Raw genomic sequence first — 22,503 nt, forward strand, 5'->3', positions numbered from 1 at the left:
GCATACACAGGTGCAAAGAAACCAAAATAAATTGGCCACAAAAAAATCCAGCACCTTTTAGACACGGCTTGTGAAAGCCCACCCTTTGTTTGTTTCAGGCTGGACAAAGGAACAAAGGAATCAGAGAAAGTCAAAGATACTTTATCTCAGGCTTCGTAGGTCTGAGACACACTGCACTCAGGAGCACCCAGTATCTTTATTCCTAGATGATTTGTGGAATTTGAATGGAATCTAAACCTTCCATTTTAAAATGCATTCACCAGGAGGTTTATTTCATAGATGGCCATGTGGCATTATTTTGTCTTAAAAATAATGGCACTTAAAAACTATAGACAACAATACTGTATTATAAACTTCACACTTGCTAAGAGCCTAGATCTTAATAGTTCCCATCACAAAAAATAATAATTAGGTGTTAGTTAACGCTACAGTAGTAATCATATTGTAATATATAAATATATCAAGTCAACACACTGTACACCTTAAACTTATACAGTGTTACATGTCAATTATATCTCAATAAAAATAAATTTTAAAAAAGAAAAAGAAAGATTTTGCAAAGTATTATCCAAATCACATTAACCCAGTCCTCTGAAGTAATGAACCCAAATAATATCAACTGCTATTCTCTCTAGTTTGTTAGGACATTACAGAAACTTAAATGTCTAAATTTAAGCAAAATTTCCAAAACAATGCAGTTCTTTATTTGAGCACAGTGATTTAAGTCATCTGTCAGGTGTGCTCAGCAGATTTTTCAAATGTGTTCATAGGTCAGGCTAGAACAGAAGTAGTAATAAATTACAATAAAACTCTGAATATTGTATTTTATACTTACACTAAGCACTACTAAAAATAAGCAGTAAAAACAGGTGTCAATGGAAAATTTTGTTTTGTTTTTTTTCTCTTTAGACCCATCAATTGAGAGGTAGGGGAGAAAAATGTAACATCTGGGAAAAAACTACGGTATCAAATTTCCTTAAATTAGGAACCAAGCATATCACCGAAAACCAAGCCACACGATTCTTAGATTACTGGGAAATCCTTTTGGATTGGAATTTGGCATAGCAAAGTAATACAACACAAATACTAACAGAGAAGCTTGTCTGAAGTAGAAAAAAGAAGAAAGCCTTTCATGTTTACCATTTCCCCATTTTTCTAAAGAAAAGCAATTTTGTTACTTTCAAATTCATTTTACAATAGTAACCGGAAGTGCTTTAGTATTTACGGATAATTCAAGTGGAGAGGGTCTGCTAAGTAAATCAATAACAAACCTAAGGATTAAGGGAGGAATACTGGGTGTTTAAGAGAACAAATGCTTCTCCATCCCTTCAGGAGCTTCCATTTACAGATAGATAACGTGAATTAAAACATGAACATAATTTTTAGGCTGAGATGAATAATATTCAATAATTCCAGTTGAACTTCACATTTGATTAAAAATCTGGTAAGATTTTTTAAAATCACTTTTTTTCCTCTTACATTTTCTTACTTCACTGTCATAACGGGCATGTGAGAGGTAAGTTCTATTAGCTCCTTTTTATAAATGAGCATGTACAGAGGATATGTGATATCCAAATCTACCCCATTTGTTTGTGAAAACTAAAGCTCCAAGACCAATCATTTGAATGCTACCTCCTACATGCCATGGTGGACGTTTCAGAAAAGCCATATAACAGAAAATTTATATTACCACATCAACTTGTCATTTTAGCTTACCTGGTTTCATCAATGTATACGGATTCAAGCACTGTGGCTGCATATTCCAAATTCTTCTTAAGGTCTACCACTGAAGCCTCCCCTCTTTCTAATTGTTTGACCAAAGATCGTAACCTGGGGGGAAAAGACATGATTCAATTAGAATAGAGGAAAAACAATTAGAGGAAACCAAAGATAATCCTACAATTAGAGGGACACAGTTTACAGCCATTAAATATTTTTATTTATCCCAATATATCTGAAAGGAAAATATAAACCTAATGATGGAACTGACCAGTATTTCTCAAAGAAGCAAGTTATAAAATAAATACATTTTTTCCACTCTAAATCAAGAACAAAAATATTCTCATCTACCAGGCACTGACAGCCCCTAACACTTTCTAACTACCTTTTATCTTGCTAAGAGTTTCCTAAATTATCAGTGATTTTGCTTCTCTTCTGATTTTCGTATTTTTTGGTCCTAACTGTATGTAGTAAAGCATGACCAGCAACAACATCACCAAACACTGCTTGAGATCCTGCTATGTTGCAGGTACTTTGTTCAGCTGTGACCATAGAGAATAGCAGTCCCATGGCCCACACATGTTCCAAGACAGATGAGGAGACTTAGACCACAGAGGGTTCCATAAGGAATACATGAAGACAAACTTTTACTGGACAGGAAGAATTCCTCTAGGAGCAGATAAATACCCTAGTTTTGTTTTTTGTTTTTTTTAAGGAGGATGGATGACGAACCAAGGTACTGAGGACAAGACCTTTTCCACTGCTAGTCAAGAGTTCCAGACAGTAAAAGAGAAACAATAAAACATGCTCTCCTCTTATGTATATGAACACTATCCCCACAGAGGAGGACTCGGTACATATGAGAGCAATAAAATGCCAACAGATTATCAAAGACCAGCAACTGGGAACACTGTAAATACCACAGAGATATGGAGATTGGACAACTCTTCAGGCTCTTTGACAGCCAGCAAAGAACAGAAACTTTGAGGACAACCTTCGGTTTGAATTGTACATCACATAGTATTAGCTCTGCAATCCCAGGCAATAGCTGAATGTCAGCTATAAAATGAAGACGCAACCACCAAATTTCCTAGGTTGATATAAAGATTCAATCAAATTGATACTGATGTAGTCACATCAACCATGTGACCTACGATTGGTAATTTTTTTCAGCTTTACTGAATATAATTGATATATAACATTGTGTCCTTATACAACATGATGATTTGATACACATATATGTTGCAAAATGACTACCACATAAGGCTAGTTAATACAGCCAAAACCTCATAAATTTAATTTCTTTTCCTGGTGAGAACATTTAGGATTTACTATTCTAGCAACTTTCGTATACAATACTTAAAACCAGTACTTGCTAACTATAACCACCAGGTTGTACATTAGATCCCCAGAATTCATTTATCTTACAACTGTAAGTCTGTACTCTGAACAACTTCCCCCATTTCCCCGTTGTTTTTTTAAAAGGCATTTGTTATCATTATTGTCATTGTTGTTATTCAGTGACCTTGGTCATCAGAGGTAACCAGAGAGAAACATGCTATCAGGATACTTAAGATTATTATCAAGTCTCCATTTCCCAAGGGTGCTCCCACTTTCCTGACTTCAAAATATCCTCAGATTTGCATTTATAAGAGAGCACAGGTCAACATCTCTGCAAGGCATAAACTATTCCCCTCCAGATCTACATGAAAATGATCAACAATAAGGAAAGAGGAAAAACTCAGGATCACCCTTAAAAAGTAGGCAAGAGGGTCGGCCATACAAAATAAATTCCCAGGAATTTCAGTGATGTAAAATACAGAGGAAATTAGACTGAGGGTAGTGGCTACCTGACTTGTGAATCTCCAACATGCAAAAGGGAAATATGCAAAGGAAATCAGCAGAGGCCTCTGCAGGCTTGGAGGTGAGGGTTAGCCTGTGGATCCCAGTAGCAGCACTAGGAAGTGTTCTGGTTTCAAAGGCAGTGCGAGACAGGGAGTTGGCATGGAAGGGTTTATCAAGTCCCTCACACACAGTGGACAGCCAGCCTGCCAAACAATGGGGAGACTGCAGAAGCAAGCCTGAGAGTTGTTCCAAATAAGAAATGGAAGCTCTTTAGCAAAACACATTCCTGGCTAAGTCTGCCTCCAATTCTGACTCTCACCTCCAGAAGCCCAACTACCCCCAGCCTGTTTTGACTCTCCACTGGCAAGGAAAAATGAGGGTAAGTTTAAACTTCCTAAAAATGTTCTCCCTTGATTTGGGGCTTAAAGATTCTACCAGGAATTGACATGAATCCCTAATAGGACCCATCTCAGCTCTCAAAACCTGAGAGGAGAAGACAAAACATAAAAAATGATGACGGAAACTACAAGACTAACAGAAGTAAGAACCAGATGATTCTATCTTCCTACAAAAGGGAAATAAGAAATAAACAAACAGAAGCAGCTTTAATCAAATAAGTTTTCCTAGACTGAAGAAAAACCTTTATAAGCAGATGAAAAGGGATCAAATAAAACCAGAAAAAGAAATCCAACATATGCAGTTGTAATTTTTTATCTCCAAGAATTTTTAAAAAAGGCGAAAACTGTTGAGAAAAAAATATATTACTCACAAAGTAACAAAAATTCAAGCTGGCCATAAGACTTCAACCATGCCAAATATCAAAAAGCAATTTAATAACAACACCAATTTTTGAAAATAATATGGTATAATTCAAGATATCTATATCTACCTATGTATACTAGGACTGCCATGTATATGTGAAGCCAACAAATACATTCTCAGTTGTGGACAAGCTCAAGATTTCATCATTAATATGCTTTTCCAAAAATAAAAACAAAAACAAAAAAACTTTAAGGCCAACTGTGGGACAGTGATCTTTCAAGGAGGATAGATTCATGAATCTCCAATTAAAGTGACTCATGACCGGAGGAGCTTCAAGATGGCAGAAGAGTAAAAGGTGGAGATCACCTTCCTCCCCACAAATACATCAGAAATACATCTACATGTGGAACAGCTCCTACAGAACACCTACCGAACGCTGGCAGAAGACCTCAGACCTCCCAAAAGGCAAGAAACTCCCCACGTACCTGGGTAGGGCAAAAGAAAAAAGAATAAACAGAGACCAAAGAATAGGGACGGGACCTGCACCAGTGGGAGGGAGCCGTGAAGGAGGAAAGGTTTGCACACACTAGGAAGGCCCTTCGTGGGCGGAGACTGCGGGTGGTGGAGGGGGCAAGCTTTGGAGCCGCGCCGCAGAGGAGAGCTCAGCCACAGGGGTGCGGAGGGGAAAGCGGAGAGATTCCCGCACAGAGGATCAGGGCCGACCAGCACTCACCAGCCTGAGAGGCTTGTCTGCTCACCCGCCGGGGCGGGCGGGGCTGGGAGCTGAGGCTCAGGCTCCGGTCGGCAGGGAGAGGACTGGGGTTGGCTGTGTGAGCATAGCCTGAAGGGGCTAGTGCGCCACGGCTGGCCGGGAGGGATTCCGGGGAAAAGTCTGGAGCTGCCAAAGAGGCAAGAGACTTTTTCTTCCCTCTTTGTTTCCTGGTGCGTGAGGAGAGAGGGATTAAGAGCACCGCTTAAAGGAGCTGCAGAGACGGGCGCAAGCCGCGGCTACCAGCGCGGACCCCAGAGACGGGCATGAGACGCTAAGGCTGCTCCTGCCGCCACCAAGAAGCCTGTGTGCGAGCACAGGTCACTCTCCACACCTCCCTTCCGGGGAGGCTGTGCAGCCCGCCACTGCCAGGGTTCCGGGATCCAGGGACAACTTCCCCGGGAGAACGCACAGCGCGCCTTAGGCTGGTGCAAAGTCACGCTGGCCTCTGCCGCGCAGGCTCGCCTCGCATCCGTACCCCTCCCTTCCCCTGGCCTGAGTGAGCCAGAGCCCCCGTGTCAGCGGCTCCTTTAACCTCGTCCTGTCTGAGCGAAGAACAGACGCCCTCAGGCAACCTACACGCAGAAATAGGGCCAAATCCAAAGCTGAACCCCGGGAGCTGTGCGAACAAAGAAGAGAAAGGGAAATCTCTCCCAGCAGCCACAGAAGCAGTGCATTAAATCTCCACAGTCAACTTGATGTACCCTGCATCAGTGGAATCCCTGAATAGACAACGAATCATCCCAAATTGAGGAGGTGGGCTTCGAGAGCAAGATCTATGATTTTTTCCCCTTTTCCTCTTTTTGTGAATGTGTATGCTTCTGTGTGAGATCTTGTCTGTATAGCTTTGCTTCCACCATTTGTCCTAGGGTTCTATCCGTCCATGGTTTTTAATTTTTTTCTTAATATTTAATTTTAATAACTTTATTATACTTTACCTTTGTTCTTTCTTTCTTTCTTTCCTTCCTTCCCGCCTTTAGACAATGAATCATCCCAAATTGAGGAGGTGGACTTTGGGAGCAACAATATATATATATTTTTCCCTACTTCTCTTTTTGTGAGTGTGTATGTGTATGCTTCTGTGTGTGATTTTGTCTGTATAGCTTTGCTTTTACCATTTGTCCTAGGGTTCTGTCTGTCCATTTTTTTTTTATTACTTAAAAAATTTTTTTTCTTAATAATTATTTTTTATTTTAATAACTTTATTTTATTTTACCTTCTTCTTTCCTTCCTTCCTTCCTTCCTCTTTCTCTCTCTCTCTCTTTCTTTCTTCTCTCCCTTTTATTCTGAGCCATGTGGAGGACACGTTCTTAGTGCTCCAGCCAGGCATCAGGGCTGTGGCACTGACGTGCGAGAGCCAAGTTCAGGACACTGGTCCACAAGAGACCTCCCAGCTCCACATAATATCAAACGGTGAAAATCTCCCAGAGATCTCCATCTCAACGCCAAGACCCAGCTCCAATCAACGACCAGCAAGCTATAGTGCAGGACACCCTGTGCCAAACAACTAGCAAGACAGGAACACAACCCCATCCATGAGCACAGAGGCTGCGTAAAATCATAATAAGGCCACAGACACCGACAAAACACCACCAGATGTAGACCTGCCCACCAGAAAGACAAGACCCAGCCTCATCCACCAGAACACAGGCACTAGTCCCCTCCACCAGGAAGCCTACACAACCCACTGAACCAACCTTAGCCACTGGGGACAGACACCAAAAAAAACAGAAACTATGAACCTGCAGCCTGCGAAAATGAGACCCCAAACACAGTAAGTTAAGCAAAATGAGAAGACAGAGAAATACACAGCAGATGAAGGAGCAAGGCAAAAACCCACCAGACCTAACAAATGAAGAGGAAATAGCCTGTATACCTGAAAAAGAATTCAGAATAATGATGGTAAAGATATCCAAAATCTTGGAAATAGTATGGAGAAAATACAAGAAACGTTTAACAAGGACCTAGAAGAACTAAAGAGCAAACAAAAAGAGATGAACAACACAATAAATGAAATTAAAAATTCTCTAGAAGGGATCAATAGCAGAAAAACTGAGGTAGAAGAACGGATAAGTGACCTGGAAGATAAAATAGTGGAAATAACTACTGCAGAGCAGAATAAAGAAAAAAGAATGAGAAGAATTGAGGACAGCCTCAGAGACCTCTGGGACAACATCAAATACACCAACATTCGAATTATAGGGGTCCCAGAAGAAGAACAGAAAAAGAAAGGGACTGAGAAAATATTTGAAGAGATTGTAGTTGAAAACTTCCCTAATATGGGAAAGGAAATAGTTAATCAAGTCCAGGAAGCACAGAGAGTCCCATACAGGATAAAACCAAGGAGAAACATGCCAAGACACATATTAATCAAACTATCAAAAATTAAATACAAAGGAAAGAATTAAAAGCAGCAAGGGAAAAACAACAAATAATATACAAGGGAATCCACATAAGGTTAACAGCTGATCTTTCAGCAGAAACTCTGCAAGCAAGAAGGGAGTGGCAGGACATATTTAAAGTGATGAAAGAGAAAAACCTACAACCAAGAATACTCCACCCAGCAAGGGTCTCATTCACATTCGACAGAGAAATTAAAACCTTTACAGACAAGCAAAAGTTAAGAGAATTCAGCACCACCAAACCAGCTTTACAACAAATGCTAAAGGAACTTCTCTAAGCAGGAAACACGAGAGAAGGAAAAGACCTACAATAATAAACCCAAAACAATTAAGACAATGGTAATAGGAACATACATATTGATAACCTTAAACATAAATGGATTAAATGCTCCAACCAAAAGACATAGACTGGCTGAATGAATACAAAAACAAGACCCATATATATGCTGTCTACAAGAGACCCACTTCAGACACAGGGACACATAGAGACTGAAACTGAGGGGATGGAATAAGATATTCCACGCAAATGGAAATCAAAAGAAAGCTGGAGTAGCAATTCTCATAACAGATAAAATAGACTTTGAAACAAAGACTATTATAAGAGACAAATAAGGACACTACATAATGATCAAGGGATCAATCCAAAGAGAAGATATAACAACTGTAAATATTTATGCACCCAACATAGGAGCACCTCAATACATAAGGCAAATACTAACAGCCATAAAAGGGGAAATCGACAGTAGCACAATCGTAGTAGGGGACTGTAATGCCCCACTTTCACCAATGGACAGATCATCCAAAATGAAAATAAATAAGGAAACACAAGCTTTAAATGATACATTAAACAAGATGGACTTAATTGATATTTATAGGACATTCCATCCAAAAACAACAGAATACACATTCTTCTCAAGTGCTCATGGAACATTCTCCAGGATAGATCATATCTTGGGTCACAAATCAAGCCTTGGTAAATTTAAGAAAATTGAAATCGTATCAAGGATCTTTTCTGACCACAATGCTATGAGACTAGATATCAATTACAGAAAAAAATCTGTAAGAAATACAAACACATGGAGGCTAAACAACACACTACTTAATAACCAAGAGATCACTGAAGAAATCAAAGAGGAAATCAAAAAATACCTACAACAAATGACAATGAAAACACAATGACCCAAAACCTATGGAATGCAGCAAAAGCAGTTCTAAAAGCGAAGTTTATAGCTATACAAGCCTACCTTAAGAAACAAGAAACATCTCAAATAAATAACCTAACCTTACACCTAAAGCAATTAGAGAAAGAAGAACAAAAAAACCCCAAAGTTAGCAGAAGGAAAGAAATCATAAAGATCAGATCAGAAATAAATGAAAAAGAAATGAAGGGAACAATAGCAAAGATCAATAAAACTAAAAGCTGGTTCTTTGAGAAGATAAACAAAATTGATAAACCATTAGCCAGACTCATCAAGAAAAAAAGGGAGAAGACTCAAATCAATATAATTAGAAATGAAAAAAGAGAAGTAACAACTGACACTGCAGAAATACAAAGGATCATGAGAGATTACTACAAGCAACTCTATGCCAATAAAATGGACAACCTGGAAGAAATGGACAAATTCTTAGAAATGCACAACCTTCTGACACTGAACCAGGAAAAAATAGAAAATATGAACAGACCAATCACAAGCACTGAAATTGAAACTGTGATTAAAAATCTTCCAACAAAGAAAAGCCCAGGACCAGATGGCTTCACAGGCGAATTCTATCAAACATTTAGAGAAGAGCTAAAACCTATCCTTCTCAAACTCTTCCAAAATATACCAGAGGGAGGAACACTCCCATACTTATTCTACGAGGCCACCATCACCCTGATACCAAAACCAGACAAAGATGTCACAAAGAAAGAAAACTACAGGCCAATATCACTGATGAACATAGATGCAAAAATCCTCAACAAAATACTAGCAAACAGAATCCAACAGCACATTAAAAGGATCATACACTATGATCAAGTGGGGTTTATCCCAGGAACGCAAGGATTCTTCAATATATGTAAATCAATCAACGTGATACACCATATTAACAAACTGAAGGAGAAAAAACATATGATCATCTCAATAGATGCAGAAAAAGCTTTTGATAAAATTCAACACTGATTTATGATAAAAACCCTCCAGAAAGTAGGCATAGAGTGACTTTCCTCAACATAATAAAGGCCATTATGACAAACCCACAGCCAACATCGTCCTCAATGGTGAAAAACTGAAACCATTTCCACTAAGATCAGGAACAAGACAAGGTTGCCCACTCTTACCACTCTTATTCAACATAGTTTTGGAAGTTTTAGACACAGCAATCAGAGAAGAAAAAGAAATAAAAGGAATCCAAATCGGAAAAGAAGAAGTAAAGCTGTCACTCTTTGCAGATGACATGATACTATACATAGAGAATCCTAAAGATGCTACCAGAAAACTACTAGAGCTAATCAATGAATTTGGTAAAGGAGCAGGATACAAAATTTATGCACAGAAATCTCTTGCACTCCTATACACTAATGATGAAAAATCTGAAAGTGAAATTAAGAAAACACTCCCATTTACCACTGCAACCAAAAGAATAAGATATCTAGGAATAAACCTACCTAAGGAGACAAAAGACCTGTATGCAGAAAATTATAAGACACTGATGAAAGACATTAAAGATGATACAAATAGATGGAGAGATATACCATGTTCTTGGATTTGAAGTATCAACATTGTGAAAATGCCTCTACTACCCAAAGCAATCTACAGATTCAATGCAATCCCTATCAAACTACCACTGGCATTTTTCATAGAATTAGAACAAAAAAGTTCACAATTTGTATGGAAACACAAAAAGAACCCGAATAGCCAAAGCAATCTTGAGAATGAAAAATGGAGCTGGAGGAATCAGGCTCCCTGACTTCAGACTATACTAGAAAGCTACAGTAATCAGGACAGTATGGTTGGCACAAAAACAGAAATATAGATCAATGGGACAGGATAGAAAGCCCAGAGATAAACCCACGCACATGTGGTCACCTTATCTTTGATAAAGGAGGCAAGAATATACAGTGGAGAAAAGACAGCCTCTTCAATAAGTGCTGCTGGGAAAACTGGACAGCTACATGTAGAAAAATGAAATTAGAATGCTCCCTAACACCATATACAAAAATAAACTCAAAATGTATTAAAGACCTAAATGTAAGGCCAGACGCTATCAAACTCTTAGAGGAAAACATAGGCAGAACACTTTATGACATAAATCACAGCAAGATCCTTTTTGACCCACCTCCTAGAGAAATGGAAATAAAAACAAAAATAAACAAATGGGAGCTAATGAAACTTAAATCTTTTGCACAGCAAAGGAAACCATAAACAAGACGAAAAGACAACCTTCAGAATGGGAGAAAATATTTGCAAATGAAGCAGCTGACAAAGGATTAATCGCCAAAACATACAAGCAACTCATGCAGCTCAATATCCAAAAAACAAACAACCCAATCCAAAAGTGGGCAGAAGACCTAAATAGACATTTCTCCAAAGAAGATATACAGATTGTCAAAAAACACATGAAAGAATGCTCAACATCATTAATCATTAGAGAAATGCAAATCAAAACTACAGTGAGATATCATCTCACACCAGTTAGAATGGCCATCATCAAAAAATCTACAAAGAATAAATACTGGAGAGGGTGTGGAGAAAAGGGAAGACTCTTGCACTGTTGGTGGGAATGTAAATTGATACAGCCACTATGGAGAACAGTGTGGATTTTCCTTAAAAACTAAAAATAGAACTACCATACGACCCAGCAATCCCACTACTGGGCATATACCGTAAGAAAACCGTAATTCAAAAAGAGTCATGTACCACAATGTTCATTGCAGCTCTATTTACAATAGCCAGGACATGGAAGCAACCTAGTTTCCATCAACAGATGAATGGATAGAGAAGATGTGGCACATATATACAATGGAATGTTACTCAGCCATAAAAAGGAACGAAACTGAGTTATTTGTAGTGAGGTGGATGGACCTAGAGTCTGTCATACAGAGTGAAGTAAATCAGAAAGAGAAAAACAAATACTGTATGCTAACACATATATATGGAATCTAAAAAAAAATTAAAACATGGTCATGAAGAACCTAGGGGCAAGATGGGAATAAAGATGCAGACCTACTAGAGAATGGACTTGAGGACAAGGGGAGGGGGAACAGTAAGCTGGGACAAAGTGAGAGAGTGACATGGTCATATATACACTACCAAATGTAAAATAGATAGCTAGTGGGAAGCAGCCACATAGCACAGGGAGATCAGCTCGGTGCTTTGTGACCACCTAGAGGGTGGGATAGGGAGGGTGGGAGGGAGGGAGACGCAAGAGGGAAGAGATATGGGCACATATGTATATGTATAACTGATTCACTCTGTTATAAAGCACAAACTAACACACCATTGTAAAGCAATTATACTCTAATAAAGATGTTAAAAATAAATAAATTGACTCATGACCAAGATTTAACAAAGCCAACCTTAACAACATGGAAAAGTAGCTTAAAAAGATTAAAAATGAGTGGTAGATGAAATATAATGCTAACTATACAAGGACAACTACACATGAAAATGGCTGATACATCTTCTTTTCCTAAGACAAGCTCCTATTCCTAGTGTAAATGTTTCCTATGTCACTTTTATGGACTAAAAATTAATTATAATCATTCAGAAAACAATTGAAATTATTAAGAACATTATATGGAATATCACTTTATAGCCATTACTATGAACAAGTCCCACTCCAGGGAAAGCACAATATTGGGGGAACTGAGTTGTGAAGAGCCTCATATCATTCTGCAATATGTCATCCAGGACCTTAGGCCAGAGCAGGAGTAGTGCTCTCAGGGAAAGCATCATTTGGACTCCCACTCAGCAGTTCAGATCAGCAGCTGAAAATCATCTCCCCCGGAAAGTCCCAGACTTTATGCCATAATTAGCAGAAAATCAGCAGTGTGGGGCTTTCCCGAGATGTAGTCACCAGTAGTGCCTGACAGACATTAGGCACGGCCACATTTATTTATCCAGTGCAAAAGTCTGACCTAACAGAAAGCTATAAACAGAAGCAAACCCCTAGCCCAGTGGCTTCGACAAAGCCAGAGATGAAATGACACAGAATAAAGTACTTTCGGGATGCATAAGACATACTTGAAATTCACATCTACTCCCGTCTCTCTAGTTAATGAAATGAGCAGAAGATCCACTAACACCCTGGCAGACATGAAGGTAGCCTAGGACAACACATCCACAGAGTTTATGGAAAACACCCAGCAACATTCACCTCTCTTTATTCAAGGACAACTAAACAGGAAAAAAATATATCTGCAGAAAGATTCAGCAATAAAGAAAGTGGAGAATAGTCTTCAAAATGCAGAGGAAGGACTCACTTTTCAAAAGAAGATTCACTAAAGGAAACACAAGTAAATTTTAGGGAGCATCTGCTTTGTGTTCAATAAAATTCAGGAAAACAGATCTTTGAAACGAAGGTGAAAGCTGAAATCATAATGTAATAAAAGTGAACATATTGAGAGAGAAGAAATGAAAAAGAAACAAAACATGACAATAAAAAGACTATAGGAACGTTTTATTAAAAAAGTGACCAACTTCTTATATACCCAGCTCCTATTTGGACTGGCACCTATCACAGGTATAAGCTCCAGCTGTCCCTGTCCACACAGCTGCCAGCTTTCTGCTCTATGTAGCTGGCACACAAACCCTAGGAAATTCCAGATGTCCCTATTTTCAAATATTGTTGAGTTCTAGGGCATCACTCAGGTGGGTGCTGCTCCAATGGCCCCTCAGTCTCTCCTCTCCTCCAATCCTTTATCCTCCTTGCAACATCCTGCCTTGACCCTCACCCCACTCTGCCACCTACCATCTACCACTTGTAAAATTGCTGCTTTGTGGGCAGAAGAGTTTCAAATTAGCCTTTCACCACTAGTCACCAACTAGTCTCAAAAACTGAAAAATGTCCTAAAGTTTTGGGAATAAGGAGGCACCCTTCCCTAGTACAGGTTTGCCCTGGATCTCAAGCCATCAGACTGCAGGTGTGCCCTAGATCTCAATCCATCTTAAGAAGGGTTGTCTAAAAATAGCCAAGATCCTTCATACCCATTCTACAAAGTATTTTTGTTAAACTTGAAGAAGACTAGCTAAGCAGGAAGGCTCAGATGCTTCCCTTTGTTTTCCTAGTAAAGACTGTCTGGATGTTTTTCTATGTGAATTCATTTACCTAAAAGGCCAATGTCCCCAAGGACAGGTCCCACAGTAAGTTGCAGTCTGTACATCTAGCTTTTTAATACTATTCAAAAGGATTTTTGGTCTGGGCACCTAAAGGAAGGAAGGGAGTGAGGGAAGGAGAAGGGAAACATATAATACAACAAAAATAATAATAGAGTTTCTCTTCTGAGTGAACATTCATAGTTTCCAGCACTCCATCCATTTCTGTCACTGTAGTTGCCAGATAAGAGTTCCAGTATAGAAGCACAACACCATTTTAGGAATAGCTTACACTTTCAAACTTTGGCAAGATGTCTTTCTCTGAAGAGAGTGTATAATTTCATTGTGGATGAGCCCTTGCATCTTTACACGAAACTTTCATTTCTCCACATAAACTCTTTGCTTTCTCTAGGCTTCTTTGCTACAAGGCATATGATAAAATGCTGCATCACTTCAGTTCCTAGTGCCCTCAGGTCTGGAGCAAGTCCTGGATGGACGCTGAGGTGCTTGGAAACTATGTCATTATTTGGGATGTAGAAAAGTGTTGGAAGAGAGAAACTAAGTGAGGCAAGACCACACACTGTATTTTGGAACTTGAAAGGTTGTTGGAGTGGAAGAGACAAAGTCTTCTTTTTTTCCCACAAAGATAATTTCTAGGACCAACGGGGTTGACTTTATTAGGAAGCAACCTTTGGACTCAACTTCTTAACTTAGGAAACTGCCCTACAATGGACTCAGCATTATTCCCTACCCAAGTGAGGTCCCAAAAACCCTTCAACACCATGCCTTGAGAGCCCATACATTTGCTGAGCTGGAATGAAATCAGAAAAGAACAAGCAAAAATAAACTGGAATAAAGAGTCATGAAACAAACTTTCTTATATCTGTCCATTCTGCCCAAGGTTATTCCTCCTGAGAATGGATAAGCAGCTCCTAAAATGCCAGTGTGGCCGCCAACAGCTGTTGTCTCAGACAGGCTTTGTTAGTTTGAAAGAATGTCAAAGGGAACTGGATCCTTTACAGAACTTCCCGTACATGTCCCAATGAATCATGTGTCCTAAAAACTCATTTGAATAAAAAAAATCACCATCTCAGTTCATCACATCCGTGTATTTGTAAGGCAAAGGTGTCTCTGTGTATTTTTACACACCTGTTTCCTCTGTCACTCCCATCCCTGCCACTTACCTAAATGCCATAGAAAGTAAATTGAAACAACTCCTCCAAATGGGATTTCAAGCTTATGTTTTAATGTCACCCAATGATGCCATCTGAATATTTTTCTGGAGATCTGTTTGTTTCTATAATTAACATTGTGGTACTTGAAACATGCCTTCAACATTGACTGAGTGCTCTCTGAATGCAGATACTGTGATAGGCTCCAGGAATACAAAGGGGGACAATGCAGTGCCTTCCCTCAATTATGGTTTTCAGGGTATATGCCCACTACTGGGCATATACCCTGAAAACCATAATTCAAAAAGAGTCATGTACCACAATGTTCACTGCAGCTGTATTTACAATAGCCAGGACATGGAATCAACCTAAGTGTCCATCAACAGATGAATGGATAAAGAAGATGTGGCACATATATACAATGGGATATTACTCAGCCATAATAAAAACGAAATTGAGTTATTTGTAGTGAGGTGGATGGACCTAGAGTTTGTCATACAGAGTGAAGTAAGTCAGAAAGAGAAAAACAAATACCATATGCTAACACATATATATGGAATCTAAAAAAAAAAAAAATGGTCATGAAGAACCTAGGGGCAATACGGGAATAAAGACGCAGACCTACTAGAGAATGGACTTGAGAACACGGGTAGGGGGAAGGGTAAGCTGGGACAAAGTGAGACAGTGCCATGGACATATATACACTACCAAACGTAAAATAGCTAGCTAGTGGGAAGCAGCCGCATAGCACCGGGAGATCAGCTCAGTGCTTTGTGGCCACCTAGAGGGGTGGGATAGGGAGGGTGGGAGGGAGATGCAAGAGGGAGGAGATATGGGGATATATGTATATGTATAGCTGATTCACTTTGTTATAAAGCAGAAACTAACACACCATTGTAAAGCAATTATACTCCAATAAAGATGTTTTAAAAAAATGTCTATTGAAAAGGTTATGCCTTTTCTTGCAAAATTATGCTATGCAAGGATCTGTAAAATAACTTCCGTCTACACTTTAGAGCCAGGAAACATTTTGCCATGTCAACGGACAGTTGCAATCATATAACTTAATGTGTACTAATTTTTATCTTTTTTTAAAGCCTTTGTGGTTGATCACAGTGGACATTAAGTAAATTATGTTGGATGAATAATAAATGTGAAACCAAACATTTTACTTTAAGTACATTTTCTCTTGGGTGTAAATTGAATACAAAATGGATCAGTTTCTTTTTAAATCTTCTTATATTTGAAGTCATTATGTAACCATAACCTTCTTTAATGTTTATGTTAAATATTCTCAAGTCATTTCTTCACAAATACCACATTTAACAGCCTTAATCATCTCACTCATTCTTACACAAATCTTCTAGTTTCTTCAGGCTCTTTTCAAAGTGTTAGTATCAAGAGTTTCTAATTAGTTATTATCTCTCAAATGTCAACCTCTCTTAATAATTCCTAAGAGCATGTTAACTTTTTATATTACAGTATGTAAGTTTTTACTCGGATGGCAATCAATCTGTGAATGCTGTCTTTGCCTTTGCTTTAAATATATTAGCTGTACAGTGAAATGCACTTTCTTTTGGTTGGCCTTGATATAGGAAGATGTGTAGATCAGAAATCGCCATGCCCTTGGCCAAGGGTACTGTTGGGTCAACAGTATTTGTTGTTGCCAAGTCCATGTGCCATGTTGCCAGATGCCATATAGGCTATAGAGAGAAAAGATGCAAGAAGCTTCCAGTTGAGTGTTGGAGACAAGCGTTGACTCATGCACCAGTGAGTGAACAAGAGAAAGGATAGTCCAGCAGTCCAGCATGTGGTGTTCGGAGTATAAAGCCTTCTGATCCAAAGCCTAGCTTTTCCATTTACTAGTTGTATAACCCTGAACAAAGTTTTTCAAACTCCCAATATTTCCATTTCTTCTTTGGTAAAATAGGGATGACAAGAGTATCTGTGTCATAGCTTAGGTGATAATTACATAAAATAACTTATGTAGAGAGTTTAGCACAGTGCTTTTTTTTTTTTTTTTTTTTTGCGGTACGCGGGCCTCTCACTGTTGCGGCCTCTACCCTTGTGGAGCACAGGCTCCGGACGCGCAGGCTCAGCAGCCATGGCTCACGGGCCCAGCCGCTCTGCGGCATGTGGGATCTTCCCAGACCAGGGCACGAACCCATGTCCCCTGCATCGGCAGGCGGACTCTCAACCACTGCTCCACCAGGGAAGTCCAGCACAGTGCTTTTAAACCCTCAGTAGCTGCTGTGTGTGCATGTGTGTGTATACTTTGTGCTAGGTACTCTGCTAGGTATATAAATAACTATGCTGCAAGGCAGAATTTTAAAAGAATGAGAGAGGGCTAAACTGAAGAGCAAGAATAGATTTTGAGAGTGAGCCAACCACCTCCTAATAGATACGTCACGAATGTCATGCGTGTGTGTGTGTGTGTGTGTGTGTGTGTGTAGTCAAAAATAACCTCAGAGAGTGAGAAGTTCTGAGCCTACAGGTAAAAGCAAGATAAATATCCTTTTCCAAGGAAGTAAAGAGCAAGAAAAGTGGCATCCTAGTAATCGTATGTGGGAATCTAGCCTCCTCTGCATTCCTGTGCACAATTCTTCCCTTCCCGAACCATACAGGCCTCCATAGATAGGGTTGACTGTGACTCATAACTCCTTCTATACAGAGACTAGCACCAAGAAAAGTCGGCAAGCATAAAAGGTATTTAATAAATTTGAACCTGTAAAACTTTATGGGAAGCAGGTGTTTGAGTCCCATTTTATGGAACACGAGCCTAATGAAAAGGGTTATATGAACTATTGTGAGGCTGTTCAGCCTGTGAACAACGATGGGAATGTAATCATATGTCCCACAGACTAGACTATGTTAAGTCTCCTGTTGTTAGAATAATGCCATTTATACATCTATTTATAATTTTATATTCCTCCCTTTCATTTCATTCTTCATTGAAAATTAATGTATTGCAACTCATTGGCAGGCAATTTATTTTAGGGTAAAAATTAATAAAAAACAATAAAAACTATGAACGTGAAAAAACATCCCAAAGATATAAGCAGATTTATTATACATAGCTGGAAAATATCTCTTACACAAAGGCATTCATAAAGTGAGTTAACGTCTCTGTGCACAAGTTCTTTGAAAATATACTTGACAGAGTCATTTACTACTTTCAATATCAGAAATCACCGGGGAACAGGTGAAAATTATTCCTACAAGTAAGAAGTATTTATATACAGCCAAATAACTAGAGCAAAATAAAACCTTATGAAAAAAATAGATGAGTGCAAGGGGAAAAGTGGGGTAGGGAAGAGAGAAAGATGTAAAACAATAATTTAAAGACGAAGTTAAAATGAAGCCAGTAACCACACAGTGATTTAATTACAGGACACCTATTGTATAATCTTGATGTCATTTGACAACTCTCAGTAGGTAAATCCCTAAGAAAGTGATATTCAGTTATTTCATAATAGTGCTCTATAACCTAGAAATTTCTTTAGGATCTTTAAATTTAGTTCTTGAGGTAATGGACCTGACTTTCCATGCAAAGATTCAATACCATTTTCTTTAACTGTTGCTTCTTGATGAAACAGTTCCTCTTTTATCATGTCATTAATCTCAATGCCAAGTTTTGAAGGTGGTGCTAAGGTTCACTCTCTGTGTGGCAAGTGGAGGGCCAAAACGTCCCTGTGCAGTAAGAGTACGCAGGGATTCTCATTCCAATGTGTTTCCACCACACTCTGGACATCCACCACTAATGGGCACATCACAGTGTGTTGCAATGGTCAGTTTGTATGACTTTGTCAGTCTCTGTGCCATGCCAAGACATACAAAGACTGAAAGTCAGTTCCATGACCCGAAGAAGTAACTACTCTGACTTTGCAGGATAACCTCATTTAGTTCTCAAAACAAATCTATGAAGTAGCTAATATTATTATTCCTATTTCACAATGGAAAAAAAAGGTTTAGTTTAACTCTTCCGAGGTCATACCCCTAGAAAGTGATGGCATCTGACTCCAGAGCCTGTGTTTTAAATCATTATTCAACAAATAATATAGATTGGATGATTTAACAAATGACTAAACAAATGAATAAGACATACTAAAATAAACTAAACACCATGATCATATTCTTATTTAGCTTCTCGAGTTTGAGATAGAATATTCTTAAATTTTGATTTGTAAATTTCCCAAGTTAAAATTAGATCCCAAAGACCATGCCCAGTATTATGAACACTGCCATCCAATGAATGAACTGACGTGAAGAAGAGATATATTGGCAGCCAGAGACTGTGTCCTCAAAATGCTGACACAACGAGTTATACATTTTAAAACTTAAATTTATAAACTGACCAAACTGATGCAAAAAGGCATCTTCTTTTTTCATTTCATTGACTCTATCAATTAACTTATGCTTTATAAATACAGCTCAAATAATGTAATAATGTCAAAGTACTATTAGAAAATTAATAGTGGATGGATATACTCTGGCTATTGCTTATTCATTTAAATATACAATTTAAAACAAATTTCTTTCAAACATTACTGTGAAGGTCTCTTTGATGTGTCAACTTGGCTAGGCTAGTCCCTAATTTTTCAATCAAACACTGATCTAGGTAGTTTGTAAATGTGATTAAAGTCTATAATCAGTTGACTTAATAAAGTAAATTACATTAGATAGTTTGAAAACCTTAAAAGCAGAACTGAGGCTTCCCAGAATAAAAATAAATTCTGCCTGTGGACACCAGCTTCAGCTGTGTCTGAGAGTTCCAGGCTGCCCTCCTTGTAGGTTTTGGACTTACCTAGCCAGCCCCCAGAACTGAGTAATCCTGTTCCTTGCAATAACTTTCTTAATATACATCTCCTACTGCCTCCATTTTCCTGTGATACAATTACTCTTTTGCACTCTTACATAGCAGAGTTGTAGTGATTATAGTTAATTTATCAGCTTTTACTCAAGAAGCAAACAGGATTTGGAAGCAATTTAAAACTTAGCAACAGCAGGAGTTCCTATCACCATTTTAAAGCAAAATAAAATTTAAAAAAGAACAAGATACGGCTATGTGGATTTTTAAATAAAGACCCTGAACTCTTACTCATCTTTATAACTCCAGTGATGAACACATGGTAGGTGCTTAACAAATGTCCTATAAGTGAATAAACAACCGAATGAGTAACTGAGTGAATGAATGAGTTGATTCGGCTGGCAGTTCTCTTGTGCTAAATTTCTCTCTGATTCTTCACTGCAATATTTGGGGTAGAAAGGATGCAAAAGTTTAGCACAGAAACTATAGCTCCTGATAAAACAGTTGCTTGAGAGCTTTTCATTCTTCAGAAGTTCCACATGAATTTCCTATTTTAAGACAGTATTTTGCACCCACAAATTGTATAACTCTCTCACCCAGAATCCTAATGGAATAACCACTAAAATATAAAAATGTGGTTATCATCACTGAGAAATAGGAAAACGAGCCAAAGACAGAAAACTTCTTAAAAATGTAACCTAAATTCTCTTAGATGGTTACTCAGATGTCAGTATCCAATTATAACTAGGTAAATAAATGGCTTTGGCCACCATGGCTATTTCTACACATTGGTTATCAGTGACTTAGTCAAATCATTGTCAGAGGAAAACACAGCTCCTTGGATATCCTCTAGTACCATAAACATGCCACCAGACTCTAAATAAGGCTCCATGCCCTCTCATCTGAGGAATGACTGCAGCCACCCTTCCTATCACACCTGGGACCATCAACTGCCTGGACTCTCTAAGGCTTCAATATTTGGCTCTTTTATTTGGTTGCACTTGGAGCTGTTAACCAGGATCCAGAATATATGCTCTGTTATAGATAAAGTCCCGGGGCACTGGCTCTCCTAGGTTCATTAACACCAAACAGGGAACTGAGGGGGAAGAAGGAAAAGGAAACCTCCCTTCTTCATTCCCATTGCCCCTAAAACTCATATAGCACCGTGTGCGCCAAGAACTAAGAAAACGCATCCATTTAATCTTTCCGAAAACCTATTAAACAGGTCATACCATATGTTATCAATTCTAAGACATTTATTTATTTATTTTCACATTTATTATCTCTGAAGTAGAGATGCATTGTACAACCCATAGAATATCATGACTTATGTGGCAATTCTTTTTGTGTGTGTGTGTGATTTTAAAACATCTTTATTGGAGTATAATTGCTTTACAATGGTGTGTTAGTTTCTGCTTTATAACAAAGTGAATCAGCTATACATATACATATATCCCCGTATCTCTTCCCTCTTGCATCTCCCTCCCTCCCACTCTCCCTATCCCACCCCTCTTGGTGGTCACAAAGCACCGAGCTGATCTTCCTGTTGGCACTGCTTTGTCTTCTATAAAATGAAGGTGTACCTTTATTTATTTTATATGAAATAGGGTCTTACCATCATCCCATTTTACAGATGAGGAAACTGAGGCACAGAGGCAGACTCTTTTCCCCAGTCACACAAATAGTAAGTGGCAAAGCCAGTACTTGAAACCAGGAAGTCTAGCTCTAGAGTAGGGTTTCTCAAAATTGGCCCCATTAACGTTGTAGGCTAGATAATTCTTTGTTATAGAGGGCTGCCTATACATTGTCGGATGTTTAACAGTATCTCTGGCCTCTACCCACTAGATGACAGTAGCACCTGTCTCCAAGTGTCCCCTGAGGGACAAAAACTGCTTCTGATTAAAAATCACTGCTCTAGGGCTTCCCTGGTGGCGCAGTGGTTGAGAATCTGCCTGCTAATGCAGGGGACACGGGTTCGAGCCCTGGTCGGGGAGGATCCCACATGCCGCAGAGCAACTAGGCCCGTGAGCCATAACTACTGAGCCTGCGCATCTGGAGCCTGTGCTCCGCAACAAGAGAGGCCGCAATAGTGAGAGGCCCGCACACCGCGATGAAGAGTGGCCCTCGCTTGCCAGAACTAGAGAAAGCCCTCGCACAGAAACGAAGACCCAACACAGCAAAAATAAATAAATAAATTAATAAAAAACTCCTACCCCCAACATCTTCTTAAAAAAAAAAAATCACTGCTCTAGAGTATGCTTAATCCCTATGCAATATATATTCTTCCCTAAAAATGAAGACATGCCCAGGTTGACTTGCACTGCAGCTAGAAATAAGTTGGGTCCTCTGCAGAAATCAGGAACACCCCTTAGCTTAACATTTCCCCCTTAAGATGGTCCTTTTCCCTGATTTCTTCTTTTATTTTTACCCTTACTGTCCTCCCCCTTTTTAGCTTTGCACAATCCTCCAGGTAGATTTCTTTCCATGTTGCATTTCTGTTCACTTAGTTTCCACTTTCAGTTTGGAAGAGCCACTCTGGAAGCGCTGACAGCACTCGCTCCCCTGTCCCTCTACCTGCCTTTTGTGGGCACGAACAATCTTGGTGGCGCCTCCCCTGCTCCCTTGGTGCTGCCTCGTACCAGCTCTACCCCACACCCCAGAAGATGAGGAAACCAAACAAAGGCTTTTCAAAAGTTGGTAGGATGATGAAACCCCGGCAAATAAATATGAT

At 39.0% G+C, this 22,503-nt stretch overlaps 1 protein-coding gene across 5 annotated transcripts in view; it reads right to left on the bottom strand.

Annotated features, from left to right (window-relative positions):
* PDE1C (phosphodiesterase 1C) overlaps window positions 1–22,503 on the bottom strand; it is a gene marked incomplete at both ends in the record, with an annotated part of 554,085 nt that overhangs the window by 105,766 nt on the left and 425,816 nt on the right. For all 5 annotated transcript variants that reach the window (XM_082846111.1, XM_082846114.1, XM_082846113.1 and 2 more), the window contains one exon: window positions 1,717–1,830. In XM_082846111.1, coding sequence (XP_082702237.1) covers window positions 1,717–1,830 — 114 coding nt within the window. The remainder of the gene's footprint in view (window positions 1–1,716; window positions 1,831–22,503) is intronic.

This window comes from Leucopleurus acutus, assembly GCF_964270905.1.
Source record: "Leucopleurus acutus genome assembly, chromosome: 9".
In the NCBI taxonomy this organism is placed as follows: Eukaryota; Metazoa; Chordata; class Mammalia; order Artiodactyla; family Delphinidae; genus Leucopleurus; species Leucopleurus acutus.